General features: G+C 40.7%; 1 protein-coding gene across 2 annotated transcripts in view; it reads left to right on the forward strand.

Moving 5' to 3' along the window:
- Positions 1-15,609, forward strand: part of arhgef40 (Rho guanine nucleotide exchange factor (GEF) 40) — a 59,479-nt gene that overhangs the window by 16,613 nt on the left and 27,257 nt on the right. For both annotated transcript variants that reach the window (XM_036145995.1, XM_036145996.1), the window contains exons 3-13: positions 289-396; positions 4,487-4,772; positions 7,015-8,152; positions 8,307-8,542; positions 8,638-8,829; positions 9,032-9,146; positions 10,336-10,429; positions 10,552-10,638; positions 12,478-12,594; positions 13,158-13,256; positions 13,381-13,532. In XM_036145995.1, coding sequence (XP_036001888.1) covers positions 289-396; positions 4,487-4,772; positions 7,015-8,152; positions 8,307-8,542; positions 8,638-8,829; positions 9,032-9,146; positions 10,336-10,429; positions 10,552-10,638; positions 12,478-12,594; positions 13,158-13,256; positions 13,381-13,532 — 2,624 coding nt within the window. The remainder of the gene's footprint in view (positions 1-288; positions 397-4,486; positions 4,773-7,014; positions 8,153-8,306; positions 8,543-8,637; positions 8,830-9,031; positions 9,147-10,335; positions 10,430-10,551; positions 10,639-12,477; positions 12,595-13,157; positions 13,257-13,380; positions 13,533-15,609) is intronic.

Raw genomic sequence — 15,609 nt, forward strand, 5'->3', positions numbered from 1 at the left:
CCTGAGAGGATGTGCACCTTCCAGGAATGTAAAATTATTTTACTTATAATACTACTTTTTGTCACAAAATACAATAAGAATAAATGCTTATGCAAGGGACTGCTAATATATTTCAAGATATTTGGTCTTTATTGGAGACAGATTTTCTTCATTATAAGTTTGTGCTGTGAAACTGACCAGATTTATTCTATAATCATAAAATGCGATTTATGCCCAATAATCCTAACTAGTTTAACCTAGATGTCTTTGCCTCTTTGTTTGCTTTCTGATCCTCCAACGTTTGCCCAGGTCTTCTCTGTCCTGGAGTCAACCTATCAACACGACAGTCTCCGCTACCTCCTGGACTACTTCGTACCTGCCAAGCACCTCCTGCACAAACTTCAGCAGCATGCCTGTGTGAGTTCCAGAGAGCAAGCGCATTACATGAGGAGAACACCCACAACGCCGCATAATCAGAAGCAGAAGCAGTTGTCACACGCTACAAGTACACTGTGGGAAACGTGTTAGCCGCTGACTTCTTGAATCCTACGGCTAAAGTTGTCCTCCGGCGGCGTTTACGTGCCTACCCCGGTAAACGTGTTTGACCAGTTGGTCCGAGTCAAGCCCTAAGCTGTCACAACAAATCAAGCTTTAAGCTTAACAGAGACGCTCGAGCTGTTGAGTTGAGTTTAGAGACATGAATGGAGTGTTTGAAGTTAGCTTAGACGAATCAAAGTCAAGAGTTATGATTTCTTCATGAGGCTCAGCATAAGGCCAGGTCCGAGTAAACTGAGATAGGACATCCGTTCCACTTCTACCTTGGTGGGTTCTTCTTCTGATGATGATGCTGGTTTTAGCCGGATTAAGCCAAACTCTTCAGTTTATTATCAAATCCTAAAGGGAAGGTCTGTGCACCATAAATATGCCCAATTGGACCCATTATCAGAGATGCTTTTTACCTCCCAATAGTCATGTTTTGGTCATTTCAGCCTAAGTGAACTTCCAAAACCTCTAAAAGCAGTCAAAAGTACCTGCTAACACCCAGTTTTAATCACACATGCAGTTGTAAATAATCAAACTGTTGTTTTTTTTAAACCATCCCCGCTTTGTGTCCAGACAAAAAGTACAAGGTAAAAGCCCCGTGACAAGACTTTTCGGAGTGTTTTGACGTAGCTAATCAAAAGGGAACTATTTCTTCTCTGTTTTTATGCCATAGTTGCTACAGATTTGGAGCGGTTTCTTGTGTTTTCAGCATGGCTGACGACCAAACCGGGTTGTGTTTACGTTGGAAAAACCTTAAGACTGTAAGATAATTGGCGCAACGTGCCGATTAAGATCACTTTTCACACCGAAAAGATAAAAGGTGAACAGCAGAGAAAAATGAAGCATAACTCTGAGGTTTTGCTTAATCTAACACTTCTATAACCAAAAGCCACTATCGTTACGTCAAGGCAAATGTGTTACTTAGGTCCGTACCGAGCAAATTCAGCACGGCAAAAGACGAATAATATGCCGTACGTGCGCCAGCGTAAACTCTGCTCTTTCATTTTACTTCCTGTAACGGTCACAAAGCAAACCCACTGACGGGTTTCTTGTGCAGGCCTCAGTGCTTCAGCGTTCTCACATGTCTGTGTGGAGTTTCCTCTCTAGTCTCGCACTAATATACACGTCCGCAGGCAGAGGCTGTAAGCAAATGATGTTTTCATTGTTGCTGAGCGGAGTTGCCTGGGACCGGAGTCAGACTCTCTGAGTCACGAAAATAATTCCTTCCATATGTGATTGTGTTGCTGCTGTGAGAGAAGGGGAGGAACTGGCAGGGCGGCAATGGAGGGTACGAACATGACCTCCATTCATTGTGCTTACGTTCGTTGGTTCGAAAAAGAAGGGAAGATGTAAGCTGCAGGCCATAGTAGAGTGATTGAGAAATTATGTGGAGTGGGGAGGTGGGGGGGGGGAGAAGGCGCGAACACTGGTGTACATTGAGGGAGAAGTGGGTGGAGAGTAGAGGACCACAGGACACAGAACGTCTCAGAATGTGGACTCGATTTTTATTTTTTTTTATGCGAAATACCCAACTCTGAAATATATTAGCCTTTTCCTTGCCTGAAGCTTGACCAGCGCTGGAGAATAGACACCAAAAGAGAGGCTTAAGGGGAAGGAATTAAATAAAAGGGCAGAGAGGTGAAAGAAGGAGCCATGGAGGAGAGGTTGAGGAAGGAATTTAATGTGATCACGTCTCGTGTGTCTGGAGGGTGTGAGGGGGAAAGGGGGCTGCCCCGTGTCAGCGTTTTAGACGTGACTGGGAATAGCAGAGCCGAGTTCAGGCTTCGAGCGCTGGGATATAGATCTGACACGGCATTCATTAAGATAGAATTAATGCTTGGATTAAGGAGTATTACTGTAATAGATCAATCTAATGAATGTGCACAGGATGCCACAGGAGGCTTTCCTTCTTTGCTTAAACTCTTAAAGATCTTCTAGGTAAATGTCTTTTTTTTTTACCTTAATTGATTAAAACAAATGTTGGTCTTTCACGCTGGCCGATCTGTTTTCCTCCTTTCAACCAGTGGGCTTTGTGAAAGCTGTCGGCTTTTGTTTTCAGTTGGTCATCTGTAAATTGCTGTCTGACTCACAGCTCTCCAGAGTTTTCCCATTGTTTCAATTCATAAAAGGCGTTTTACAAATTGAAAAAACCCACGTGAGTCTGATATTTGTCTTTAGTTCTGGCTTTAGGTCCATTGACCGGTGCAGAACAGGTTCTGGAAATTCAGTTTGTGAGAGTTGTTAAGTCAGCAAAGCATAGAGAACGCTTCCTGTCTCTCATGAGATGGGATCTGAGAGTGGATCAATTGACACTGACTTCAGAAAAACTGGGAGAATGCAACTCATACTTTTCTGGTACTTAGAGGTTACTTACCATGAGCTTTTCTAAAATCACAAGATACCTTCCACAAAACTTTCCCAGAACTTACTAGATACGTTCCAGGACCATATGGAGCACTTTCCTCAAGCCTTCTTGCTACCTACACTGGTTTCATTTCCAGAACATACAGTACTTGTTATTCTTCTGGGGCATCCTCGTCACTTGCTTACGCTTTCGAAACTCACTCATTACTTTTCTGGAACACACTTATTAATTTGCTGGAAGATGCTCATTATTTCCTCAAACGTTCAAAATAATAGGGTAAGAAAAGGTACTTTACCAGAACTTATACTGGATACTTTTCAGGAACTTGCTTGGTACCTTACACTGCAAAAACGGAACTAAAAATAAGTACAATTTTCTTAAAATGAGTTTATCTGTCCTTGATTTGAGCAGATAAATAAGATGATCTGCCAATGGAATGAGATTTTTACACTTAAAATAGGAACAACTCATCTCCATCATCTTACTTCAAGTGCAGGATGTCTAATTATCTTATTTTACTTTATCTTACTCATTCCATTGCCAGATAATCTTATTTACCTGCTCAAATATTGGACAAAAACACAAATTTTAAGAACATTTTACTTATTTTTAGGTCCGTTTTTGCAGTGTAGGGAAGCATGATGGGAAATGAAGTAATTAGAAAAAAATATGATGTATGGTGGAAGGTGCTCTGATCATACGAGACTAAAATCGAACTTTTCAGCCACCAAGGAAAACGCCATGTCTGGCACAAACCCAACCCATCCCATCACCCTAAGAGCACCGTCCTCACATAAAACATCAGGGCGGCAGCATAGTGCAGTCCGGATGTTTTTAAGTAGCGGGTACTGGGAAACTGGCAGCTTAGCCTTGAAGAATGGACATCAATCCCACAGGCCAGATGTGGCGAGCTCATACCGGCTTATCCAAAGCCGCCTGCAGCTGGAACTGCCACTAAAGGCAGCTCTACAAAGTACTCACTCTCGGGGGTGTTGGGGTGTTGGGGGGGGGGAGGGAGATGAAATAATTATGTGTGCTAAAAATTAAAGCTTTTTTGTTCGATTTGCTTAACAATCATGAAGAAATTATCCATCTTTAAAGTTGCAGACACATTCTGTAGATGAAATGGTGCAAACTCTCCAACAATCCATTTTAATTCCAGGTTGTGAGGTAAAGGGAAAAAAAAACCATAAAGAATGCCAAGGGGGTATGAATACTTGTGCAACACACTGTAATGTACTATTTCCTCACGACATAAAGGTTGTGCTTCGTGAACAAAACATTTTTGGAACTTTCCTATTTACAATAGGTACTATTGAGTAGCTTCAGAAACCAGGCTTTATTGTGAGGAGACTCAAATTGTAATCCTTCCCCACAAATTAAAAGTTGCTCTTGTAATTCAGCATATTGGTTGCTTTCCTGGAGTTTACTGTTTACTTTATTTTCAATTACCCAATAAGTATTGAGTAGTTTCTATGCTTCAGGATTACGGGCCATATAAGTGAATCTCTCAAATGTTAACATTTCGTAAATGTTTTTCTCTCTCTCGATCTCATGTATTTACCGTGTTATCACCCTGTCCCCTTTCTTTGGCTTCAGTCTCAGTATTTGGGATGCTTATTCCTGCACTCCGGCTGGCCCCTCTGTCTTGGAGAGAAAGTGGTCGTTCAGCTCTCCACCTTGGACTGGAGGCTTCTGCGCAGTAATGACTTCTACCTTCAGGTGGTGCCCTTTTCAACACGCTGCCCACGGCTGGCCCTCAAATGTCTGGCCCCTGGGGGTCGCACCGTGCAGGAAATCCTGGTCCCTGAGTCCCAGCATCCACTGGTGTTCACCTCCGAGTGGCTCCACAGCATCAACAAAGAACGGGGCCACAAGAGAGAAGGTAAAGTTTCTTTGCTTAGCTTTTCAGTTTTCTAAATAAGCTGGCATAGAAGTTAATTAAAAGTCAAAGTAACTCTCAGTCAAATACTTTTTCTTTTCCTTTTTTGATTTTCACCTCTTTAAATGTGTTATACACAGAGTTGTGGGACATCTGTCAGACATATAACTCCCCTCACTGCATTGAAAATGCGATATTTATATCTGATACGAGGTTCAAAAGTCTTTTCTTAAATATATTGTTGGTGTTGAGTATTAAATCACTTGAGAAATGGTTCAACTCCTGCTTAAAACAAAAGTGGTGAAACAAATAAGTCCACTTTCTCTAAATTCTAAGGTTGTACCCGTAAAGAATATATGAATAAAGTAAACTGGTCCAGATTAGCTTCTAAATAAAATGATTTCACCTCAGATAAGCAATATATGGCATTTATGTGTCAACATTTATTGTGTTTTAGGAAAACTAAACAAAATACAGAACCAGTCGTAATATTAGTTTATTTTTTTGCACCATACACCATAAAGGTGCCCAGCCCTTATAGGCTTACAAGAATATAAGTAATCATTTTCAAAGATGGAGACAGAGACCAACATCAGCATCTTCCAATCATAAAGTGTTGTGTTTCGAAGATGCCAAGCTTTAAAAACATATAGAGCTAACTGAAACACATAATACTTAAACAAATACCGTAGTTTATCGGTAGTCTATAAAACTAATCTGTACCAATATCAATGACTTTATCAAACAGCTAATTTCTTGAAATCATGTACAGGGGACAATAAATCAAAAAGTGCATTTAACTTTCTATTCCATTTTGGTAAACCAATCAATTTGTTGGTCCCTTCGTTTAGTAGTGGGTGGAATTAAGTTTACCTGCAATAGCTTCATTATTAATTTTTCTGGCGTGACTTCATTAAACTAAGGTTTTTTTGGCTCTCTTCCTTTAAAAGTTTTATTTTCTAAAACAGCACTTTTTAAAGTCCTGAATTTGATTGGTCTACTGCAAAAACCTTCATTCTAGGTTTTATGCATTTAAATTTCTGTGAGTTTTGCATGACTGCCCTACAGCATTCCCCATTTAAAACTAAACTTGTGCTGTTGGACAGATAGTACCGTGTTTGATTAGAGAATACTTTGATATAAAAACTAGTTCCCAGTTGACCTTGTGACTTCGAGTAAAGTAACCCCAATATCATCACCTCTCCACCACTGTGCTTGTTTGGTGTTAAAAAGATTTCTCCCTATAAGATGTTAAAAAGATGTATCCCTAGAACATTTTCAAACAAAGTACTTAAGATAAGATAAGATAGGATATCCCTTTATTGTCCCACAGTGGGGAAACTGGGTCTTAACAGTGACAAACACAGAGACAGTGACACACAATTATTAGCAATGAAAGCAGAAAAAAGAACAAACTAGTCTAATCTAAGATTAACTCTAAAGAAGCACTAAGAGTAGAAGATAAAAAGTAAATGCCAGAGTAGATAAATCTAAATATCACACAGCGTAAAAGGCTCCATCCTCTTTATATACACAACACTATGATATGCAATGTTCACAATATGCAATGTGCATATTCGTACTTTGCTGATGTCGAACATTTTCAAATTTCAATGATGGTCACAATCTTTCTCCATCTTAAGTGCCAATGCATCCATTGAGCCAAGGGTTGGAAAACACTCATTGTTCTGCCTATGTTCCAAATTACCTTTACGTTGAGGTTTTCAAAGAGAAATTTAGCAACTGTTTACTATTAGAATCCTTAAAACAGCATTAACACTCGAACCTTTAACATAGTTTGATACCCCTAGAAATACAAGAGGTTATGTTGATCCTCCATGGGAGGAGCCTTTACGATAACAAGGATGACATTTCAGGCTGTATGTTGTCGCCTCAATCAATCAATTCTGCATTGAATTTGCAATAATTCTGCAATAATTTGCATTAAATTATTCCAGTTTATGGTTTAGAGGCTATGTATAAAAGTTTAGCAATGACTAATTGATAATCACATGATTAAATATGTCACGTGAAGTATATTATAAGTTTTATTTATCTTGCTGAACAGGTTTTTATTATGTCTTGGAATCTTAAATATGAAACCAGATTAACTTGCTTTTTACCATGACTGTCAACAGGAAGTTTTTTTTTTTTTTTTTTTTTTTTTTTTTTTTTTTTTTTACTTAATTTACATTCAATAATGTCAGAATAAGATAAACCTCTCCTCTTTGCCATCTCTGTACAGTTGGAGGAGGACTCGACACCTGCCTGGTCAGTACATGTGATGGCGTGGTACGACTGCCATGGAAGGAAATTGTCTACCCAAAATTTCTCCACGACCCGTCTGAGGAGCTTGGCCTGGGTTCTAACCGCCTATCCAGCGAGGGGGGCAGCAGCCTCGGTGGATGGGGTGGCTCGTCCTCAGGTGACCCGGACTCCTGGTCCTGGGATGAGGAGGAGGATGATGACGGTATACCTCCAAACGGCATGGACTCCAACCCTGCCATCAGACGAAGGCGCAGCGAAGATGGGCTAGGGCGGACTGCAAGGCAGCCTCATATGGACGGGGATTATGTGGAGCTTTTGGAGCCCAGGGGAGGACCTGATGGAGGGGTTGATCCTAAGCAGAGGTACTTGGAGATGCATGGGATCTGTAAGACCAGAACTTTGCCCTTATGCAGGAGGGGTAAGGCCATCAAACTTCGCAAAGGAAAAGCTTGGGGTTACGCAAAGACAGAGAGATCAGGAAGCTTTCGCGGTGCCTATTGCACCAAGGAGAAAGAGGTAAATCCAAAAGGTGATTTGGTACCGCGAAAGCCTCCGTCAACAGTGGAAGAATCTGCCAAAGTAAGGCAGTCTTACTCCTCTTCCACCCCTGACTTAGACGAAGGAGTTAAAACAAGCAGAGGCAACAACAGTCTGGAAAGACGCAGCCTTTATTTTGATGGTCCGCTAAAAGAGAGGAGGCCTGGCGTGGGCAAAGAGAGAGACTGCAACGGCTTCCCCCAACCATCCAGAGACGGACGGCGAAGTAAAGACTCCCAGAGCAGCGACAGCTTAGTCGTGAATGAAATCTATGACACGAGCCATAAAGTTGGCCTCGATGTCGAGGGCCAGTCGGATCACGGTTCGCATTCGGACTCTGTGTTTGAGGACGCAGATAAACCTCTGAGCGGAGACAGCGATGCCGTTACACCAACGTCGGACGCGCCGGACAGGCTGTTTACTGGAGTTTCTGAGCAAAAAGATACATCTACCATTCAGTCTAAAACGAGGAAGTCATCCGAACTGAAGGTCCCAGACGAAAAGGTTGAAGGAAGGACAGAGGACAGAGTGTGTCCAAGAGGAAAAGAAGTTAAAACGGCAGGATTCAGAGCACCAAGGTATATTACATTTTATTATATATTGGATTCTTTTCCCTGCTTGCACACAGGCATATTGGATTGAATTGGATGGTACAGAGCGACACTGGTGAACAGAAATAATACACTGACCCCTGCTGTACCTTAGTAAGACCTTCCTGTGCTTTGTGTTTAGGAGGAAAAGGAAGGGAAGGGGTGCAAAAGGAAAGGCTAGGTCTGGTGGCAAAAACCAAAAGGGCACAAAACTACAGGGTAAAAGTCCTCTACCAAGTCCTACAGTCCACTCTGCACCTGCAAAGCTGCCAGCCCCAGAGGAAAACAAGTCTGAGGAAACAGAAAAGGATGACAAACCTGATGGAGTGCCCACAACTGTGACTAAAGGGAAGGAAAACACAAAGAAAGGCAGCGGAGGTGGGGGGAAATTTATCTTACTGCAGTGGTATTGGATTTTACTTAGTCCCAAGGTATCCTTAGAGTGCTGTTTCTGTTTTTTTCCCATCTTCCAGTTGAGACAGAAGACGGATCCTTGCCTGTGTGCAATGGCCCGTCAGGCACATCTTCATTTAACCACTCGTCTGAGGAGGCAGGATCACCAGAGACGTGTCCTGACCAAATAAATGGTGTTACATCCAAAGAGTCTTCACTTCTAAGGGAACTGGACACAGAATTACTCCAGTCAGGGAAACTACAGCTGACCGGTGAGTGTCTTTAATTTCCATCCTTATTACTCATTCCACTTGTCTGGGTTTCTCCAAGGCATTGTATGTAAGCGCTCAAAATGAAAGCACAGAGACAGGGTAGCAGTGTGAATGGAAAGCAAGCAGGTCAGACTGACTGTAGTCTCAGTATTCATTCATCGCGTGAGTTATCTTTGCCGCCATTGACACCTCATCTCTACAGGTACGGTGGACAGGTTGGGACGAGCTCTGGTTTTCACAGACGCAGATGCCTCAGAGGAGGGGTTCTGCTCTGAGGAGATGGCGCAGATTCTTTTCTGTTACCACCGAATCACGCGGTAAGTTTGTGTAAGGTGTGTTGGAATGACCTAAGTAAATAAAGAGGCTTTTATTGTTATTGTTTTCGTTTAAGCATGTCTATGTATAACATACTCCATCTCCAGTCCTAGAAGACACGTGAACAGAACCCTTCAACAATTCCAACAGTGTAACATATGTTTGTTTTTTTTTAATATATATACTTTTAGTTTTTGGCAACACTTTATTTGAAGGGGTGTACATAAGACTGACATTACACTGTCATAAACATGACATAACACCTGTTATGAACATAAATTACTCTTTATGAATGTTTAGGACTGTTGTCATTAATTGTCATTCTGTAAATTTTGACACTATTAAAGCAAAGTTGACATTGTTTAACATGTCTTTGTTATGACAAGCCCTTAAATTAACAAAACCCCAAATCAAGCCCTAAATTTAACAAAACCCCAAATCAAGCCCTAAATTTAACCTTGTCTCTGTTAATGTCAAGTTGTCAAGTTTTTGTAAATAAGGCTACTGACTAGGGCTGGACGATAATTCAATAACAATATATATATTGATCGATAGACATATATTGATGATAGGAAAAAAAAAGGTAGATAAAATGTTCAATAGAAAAACAGTTTTCCTTCCTTATGCATTTTAGCCATGTAGGTTAATATTACAGTCGCTACATTTTCCCAACCAATCATAAAGGCAGAAACAGGAAACGCTCAGTCACCAAGCTCCGCCCCCTTCAAAGAGTTCAGAGAGCACACGTTTTTTTCCTTTCTAAAAACTTGCAGTTTTGGTAAAAAGTTGGTTGAATAAAGTGTAGAGTTTAAATTCAGTATTGACGTGTTCTGTATCTAAAAATAGGTTGCTAAGCAACAGCATAAAATGGCCAGGGCTGCACTTAAAATATATGTTTTGAATTTGTTGATAATTATCAATGTCGACCAATATGATTTCTATTTTATCTATATGCTTTTTTTCTATATCGTCCAGCCTACTACTGACATCCATACGGCTACTACTTAATTGCATTTGACTTGACGGCTTTTTGACAGACTCGTCTGTCAAAATAAAATGATAATGTTCAGATTTACAAGCAACTCTGATCACTGTGACTCTTTGAAAATATTTTTAAAAAATCCTTAAGAAAAAAAAGGTTTTGCTCATATTTTAATCTTATATTGACCTTTGTTTATGGTCCCTCATCAGGCCTGAAGCCAAAGAGAAGGGGCTGACGGTGCTCATAGACAGCCGACGCTCCCAACCATCCACTCTCTCCCTTTCTGCGCTTAAACAGTACCAGGTGAGGCGAAGGGAAAACAAAATAGCCGTTAAGACAAACGTGCCAAATACTTGCTTGTGTGCTTTAATTATCCTGCGGATGGGCTAGTAGCACAAACACATGTGTTTCTGTGTGTGTTCCAGGACTTGGTGCCTGGCGGTCTAGGATCCGTCTTGGTTTTGGTGGAGGAGAAGCAGGAGTCCCTTTCCTTAGCTTTAGACGGGGCAGAGGTGAGCTCATACAGACAGCTTACAGTTTATCAACCAACTCACCACCAAACGCTGTTGTTTTGGTGTTTAAGTGTTTTTCTTCTAAGTTGGTTTGATTTCTTTTAGTTGCAATGAAAGTTACTATGAAAGGTTGATGTGGCCAGCTATAATCACCTCATCAGATGTGGTTTGTGAGTTTGCTAAGAGTGAAGTGAACCTTGGCATAAACGACAGGCTTTAATTTTGATACATCTTGTCCGGCCTCACAGTTCTATGAAAATGAGCTAAATGAGGGTCCGGTTACTTCCTGTTAGCTGCTGTTACTCTTCCAGAACTCTTTCTGTTTCCTACAAACTCACTGCAATATGATGTCTGTCTGCTACAGGTAGTACAGATCCCTAATACCTCATAAGAGATGCTCACTCTTCTAGCATTGTTGCATGCCCTAGAGAACACTTCAAACATCCTCAGTTTGGAAAATCAGTCAGTAGGTTTTACTTTAAAGTTGGGAAAATGATCAAAGCATTTGTTTTGTTGTTTTGCCATCAGTTACTGATGTGATTCATACAGGTTTTATGACATAAAGCTTTATTGCACCATCCCTTTGTGTTAGAAAAACTTCTTCATAGATGCGTAGTCCATGATCTGTTACAAGTTGTGCGAAATGGGTTGGGTGAGATTTTAAGGGGCAATGACGTACTAGGGCCAAAACTCATAGACCCACATCAGGTGAGGTAGCGTATTTGATCATGCTTGATTCTATTATTATTATTATTATTATTATTATTATTATTATTATTATTATTATTATTATTATTATTATTATTACAAACAATACTTAAGTAACCCCAGGTTAGTCAGAAACATAAACAAAATTATTTAAGAGCATATTCCACACCTCTGGGTTTTTGTTGAATTTCAATGATTTCGTTGTATCAGCATAAAGAGGCTTCGGTTGGTTAGAAAAACATATTGGGTCTTTTTTATTTTATTTATTTTTTTGGAAGGTTGAACACATTTCACAAAAATGTACAGGCAGTATGTCCTCCGCCGTTTTCAGGTACATCTTAGAGCCGTATACCACGGGACGTTTCAAACTGACCAGGCACCAATGCCTGCAGATGTGCAGTCCTACCTAACTATCCATCGTCTGTAATTTCCATGACTAAACAAAATGTATGGAACCAAAACTGGCTTCAGATCGATGAAAAAAAAAAATAATTTTCTTTGTTTTCTCCGAGTTGCATAACGCACTTACAACTTTTAAGATGATGGAAAACAACTTTAGTCTGGACCCTGTTGGGGCTTACCGTTAGATTAACTCCGAGGTCTAAACTTATTTATTTTTATCCAAACAGAACTTGTTCAGACAGCTATCTGCTGCTGCCTTATGACTAAACAACAGGACCATTCTAAAAATGAGACGCTCATCTTTAACATAACTAAAATAAGACTTTCTTATTTCACTATTTCAAGTTATTTCTGGTTAGATATGATAATGTTGATTTCCTGTTGCCTTGGGCTCGACCTTCAGGGTTCTTCCTGCACATCTAAACTTTCCAAGGGCCTGCATAAATCTACCTGGAACTTGCATCTGAAGCTCTAAGTTGCCCAGATGTTTTTTCACTGGGCAGATTTCTCTTTGACATGTGGTTTGTATGTAACAGCTTGGCAGTATTAAAATTCTGCTTGTTAGAAGGAAATCCTGCCCAAGTTATGTTAACGGCGTTCGGAAAGAACATTCCTCCTGGATTTTCACCTCGTCTTTCTCTGCTTGCGTCTTGTTGGCCAGAAGCCTACTTGTTTAAACTTCTCATTATGTCCCAGTCCTGATATTATATTCTTTATTTCTCTTCTCAGACTCACGTAGTACGGGGTACAGGAGTCCTCCAGCAATATGTGGACAGTCAGCAGCTCACCAAGGAGCTGGATGGAGACTTCAGTCACAGTCACTCAGACTGGCTGGCATTCAGACTGGTAAAAATCCAGCTTTGCTTGTTTGTCTACATCAAAAAAGGTTTATTTTCTTATATTGGTTATGTTCTAACTAAATACTGCAAATTAGTGTTTATATGAGACAACACAGTGCTTACAACTTACATGTTGCAACTTTAAAATGTAAAAAATATTAAATGGGTCTTAAAACTTTTCTTAGGCAATGTATGTTTCATTAGTTTAGATATACGTCTTTAAGTAGTTTCCCTCTTGTTATTTCTCCCTGATTACAATACAAATGTAGTGCAATAAGTAAAACTGTGTTGGCGGAACCAGGCAGGTCAGCTTCCTCATAACGTGGTTTAAGGTTTTGTGTTTCTGCAGTTTATGTGCAGCTGACGTAGTATGAGTCAGAAGTGAAAGGGCAAGCCGAAGAGAGTAACAAAGTGTTTGAGAAGAAAGCGTGTGGGAAATGTGATCCGATCTCAAGTGGTTAATGAGCACTTTTAGGCCTCTGCCAAAATCCAGTTTCTGCACTTTCAACCAACCCGAACTTAACACCAAAGTCACTAATTCCACTTCTGCTTTGCTTACTTCCCCAACAGAGGTTGGAGAAACTGACAGAGCGCTGTGAGAGCGCCCTCTCTCTGCTCGGAGAAGCCCTGCAGTCAATGGAGAGGGAGGAGATGCCAAATGACATTAAGGTTAACTGCTGTCCAGACACCAGCACCTGCTTACTGTCCTTCCTGCTCAATGTGTTGAGAATGTTATTGTGTTTAAAACCAAAGGGACGAGGTCTGCAATAGGTGCAATGATGTCGTTTTTCAGGCTGTTCCTCAGAGCATTGACAAACACAGGCAGCTGATGGCGAGCGTGCTGGCTGACCAACGCTTAACTGAACTGCAGCAGAGGGGCGGAGCCTGGCTAGCAGGACTGACCAACTGCTCGTCTGGGATGGCACAGAGGTCGCCTGACTGCAGGTAACCCCTCAATTCACCTGGAGGTTCTTATTAAATCGTTACAACCCTATAATTCCAAATGCAGTGCTATGCCAAACGTAAAGTGTGGAATAATTGTGAAGTGGATGTTTTCAACCACCTTTACGGGAATTACAGTCTGTGCCTTTATCAGCTTTGCCTGTCCAGAAACTTGGATGGTTACACATTTATCTTTAGTTTAGTTAAAGGGGTGGGGTGGAAAACTAACACCGCCCTTCAGCCTGATAACACCATCAGCACCTTGAGAGATGCTGTTGTCCTGTAGCAACAGGGGAGATGACGGAGAGATGAAGGGAGGTAAATCTGGGGCCATCCTGGAAGAAAACCTGTTTGAATAGAATGGTTTACATTAAGGCAGATTCGTGAGTAAGGATGACCCAGTCAAAGGCTGGACCCAGGTCACACTGTGAATCTGTTTCAAGACATGAAAACCCACGTCCACAGAAACTATTTACTCGATCTGGCTAAGCTTGAGCTATTTAATGAAGTACAATGGGTAAGAAGTTTGACTCTCTGCAGCTGTAACTGCAGTGAAAGGTGATTCTGTGTGTATTTGACAGAATACTCAAGTAAAAACAGAAAACTATGCATCCTATTACTGCCACTTTGCATTGGTATTTGTCATAATCCAGTAAATTACACTGACCTTTTTTAGCTCTTACAAAACTAAATCCTTGTGCTGCATGCTGGTGCAGTTGTTAGCATCCGGATTCAAATCCCAGCCAGGGCCCTTTGCATTCTGCATGTTATTGCATGTGTTGGTTCACCGGATTCCTTGTGGAGACAGGCACCCGCAACCATGCACTGACAAGTATGTGAAGCTGATGAGTGTATTGATAACGGAATTTGAAAGACTGCAATGGGCGTGAATACTTTTACCTGGGACATGTGACTAGTGAATTTAATGGACGTCTGTACAAAGTTCATGGTGGCACACATGCATATGTTAGTTTAGTTGTGCACTGCAGGTTTTTTTCAGTGTCAGAGATCATCTGGTTTGTTGACTATATTTACTTCTTGTCTAATCTTTTGGCCAAATATCACTGCATAGAAAAAAATAGGCAGATAAAAAAACGAGCATTGTTTGTTAGTGATGACATTGCCACTCAGCTTATGTATCCTTCAACTGCGATCTGAAAGTGGTCAAATCGCTTTCATGGCAGTGTGACCACACTTGTCCTCCTCAAAATATAGCGAGTTCACAGGGAAGTACCGGATCTGCTTCTGACTTTAAACTTTTATTGTTCATTTAAAATTGGATGTACATGTTATTGTTATTATTGTCATGATCAAGTATTTGTTCCCTTACGGATTTCTTCTCTAAACATAAATGTTTTAGAAAGTTAAACACGAAAAGCAACCAAAGCTTTCCAAAGGGACTCTATTTTAAAAAGTTATTACCACTCTTGTGGTTTATGTTTAGTTACATAAACAGTAACTAACCACATTTTTTTGGAAAGTCAAGTTCAATTTCTTCATGAGATTACTTCCAGACCTTTGAAATTCAGAAACACTTAAAGAAAACCCAACTGACATCACAAAGTAGGCTTAAAATTCCAAGATGCAGCTAATCATGCTTGGTATAAAGAACATCAAGAACAGATAAGGAACAAACATGGCTGTTTCTACAAACCCCAGAGAACACCATAAACCAAGGGAGGAATCATAGAAGATTGGTCAACCTTCCCAACAGCAGAACAATGATCCAAAAACACACCAGCAGGTCCACCTAGGAATAGCTTCAACAGAAAATAAAGGTTTTGGAGGGGCCTAGTCAAAGTCCAGTCTTAAATCCAACTGAGATGTTGTGGCTTGACCTTAAACCAGCCTTCTAGATACAGTATGACTGAAATAAAACAATTCTGCATAAAAGATCAGGCTGATATTCACCTACAGCGATGGAAAAGACTCATTGCCCATTTTCTCAAAATGGCAGCTGCTTCCCCCAAGGGGCCACTACCAGTTATTGATTTAAAGGGGGAGTTGCTTATTTTCTACATAAGGCCAGATTGGTTTGGATGGTGTTTCTCCTAAAAAATTAAATGATCAACTTAAAACA

Source organism: Fundulus heteroclitus, chromosome 14 (genome assembly GCF_011125445.2).
Source record: "Fundulus heteroclitus isolate FHET01 chromosome 14, MU-UCD_Fhet_4.1, whole genome shotgun sequence".
Classification (NCBI taxonomy): domain Eukaryota; kingdom Metazoa; phylum Chordata; class Actinopteri; order Cyprinodontiformes; family Fundulidae; genus Fundulus; species Fundulus heteroclitus.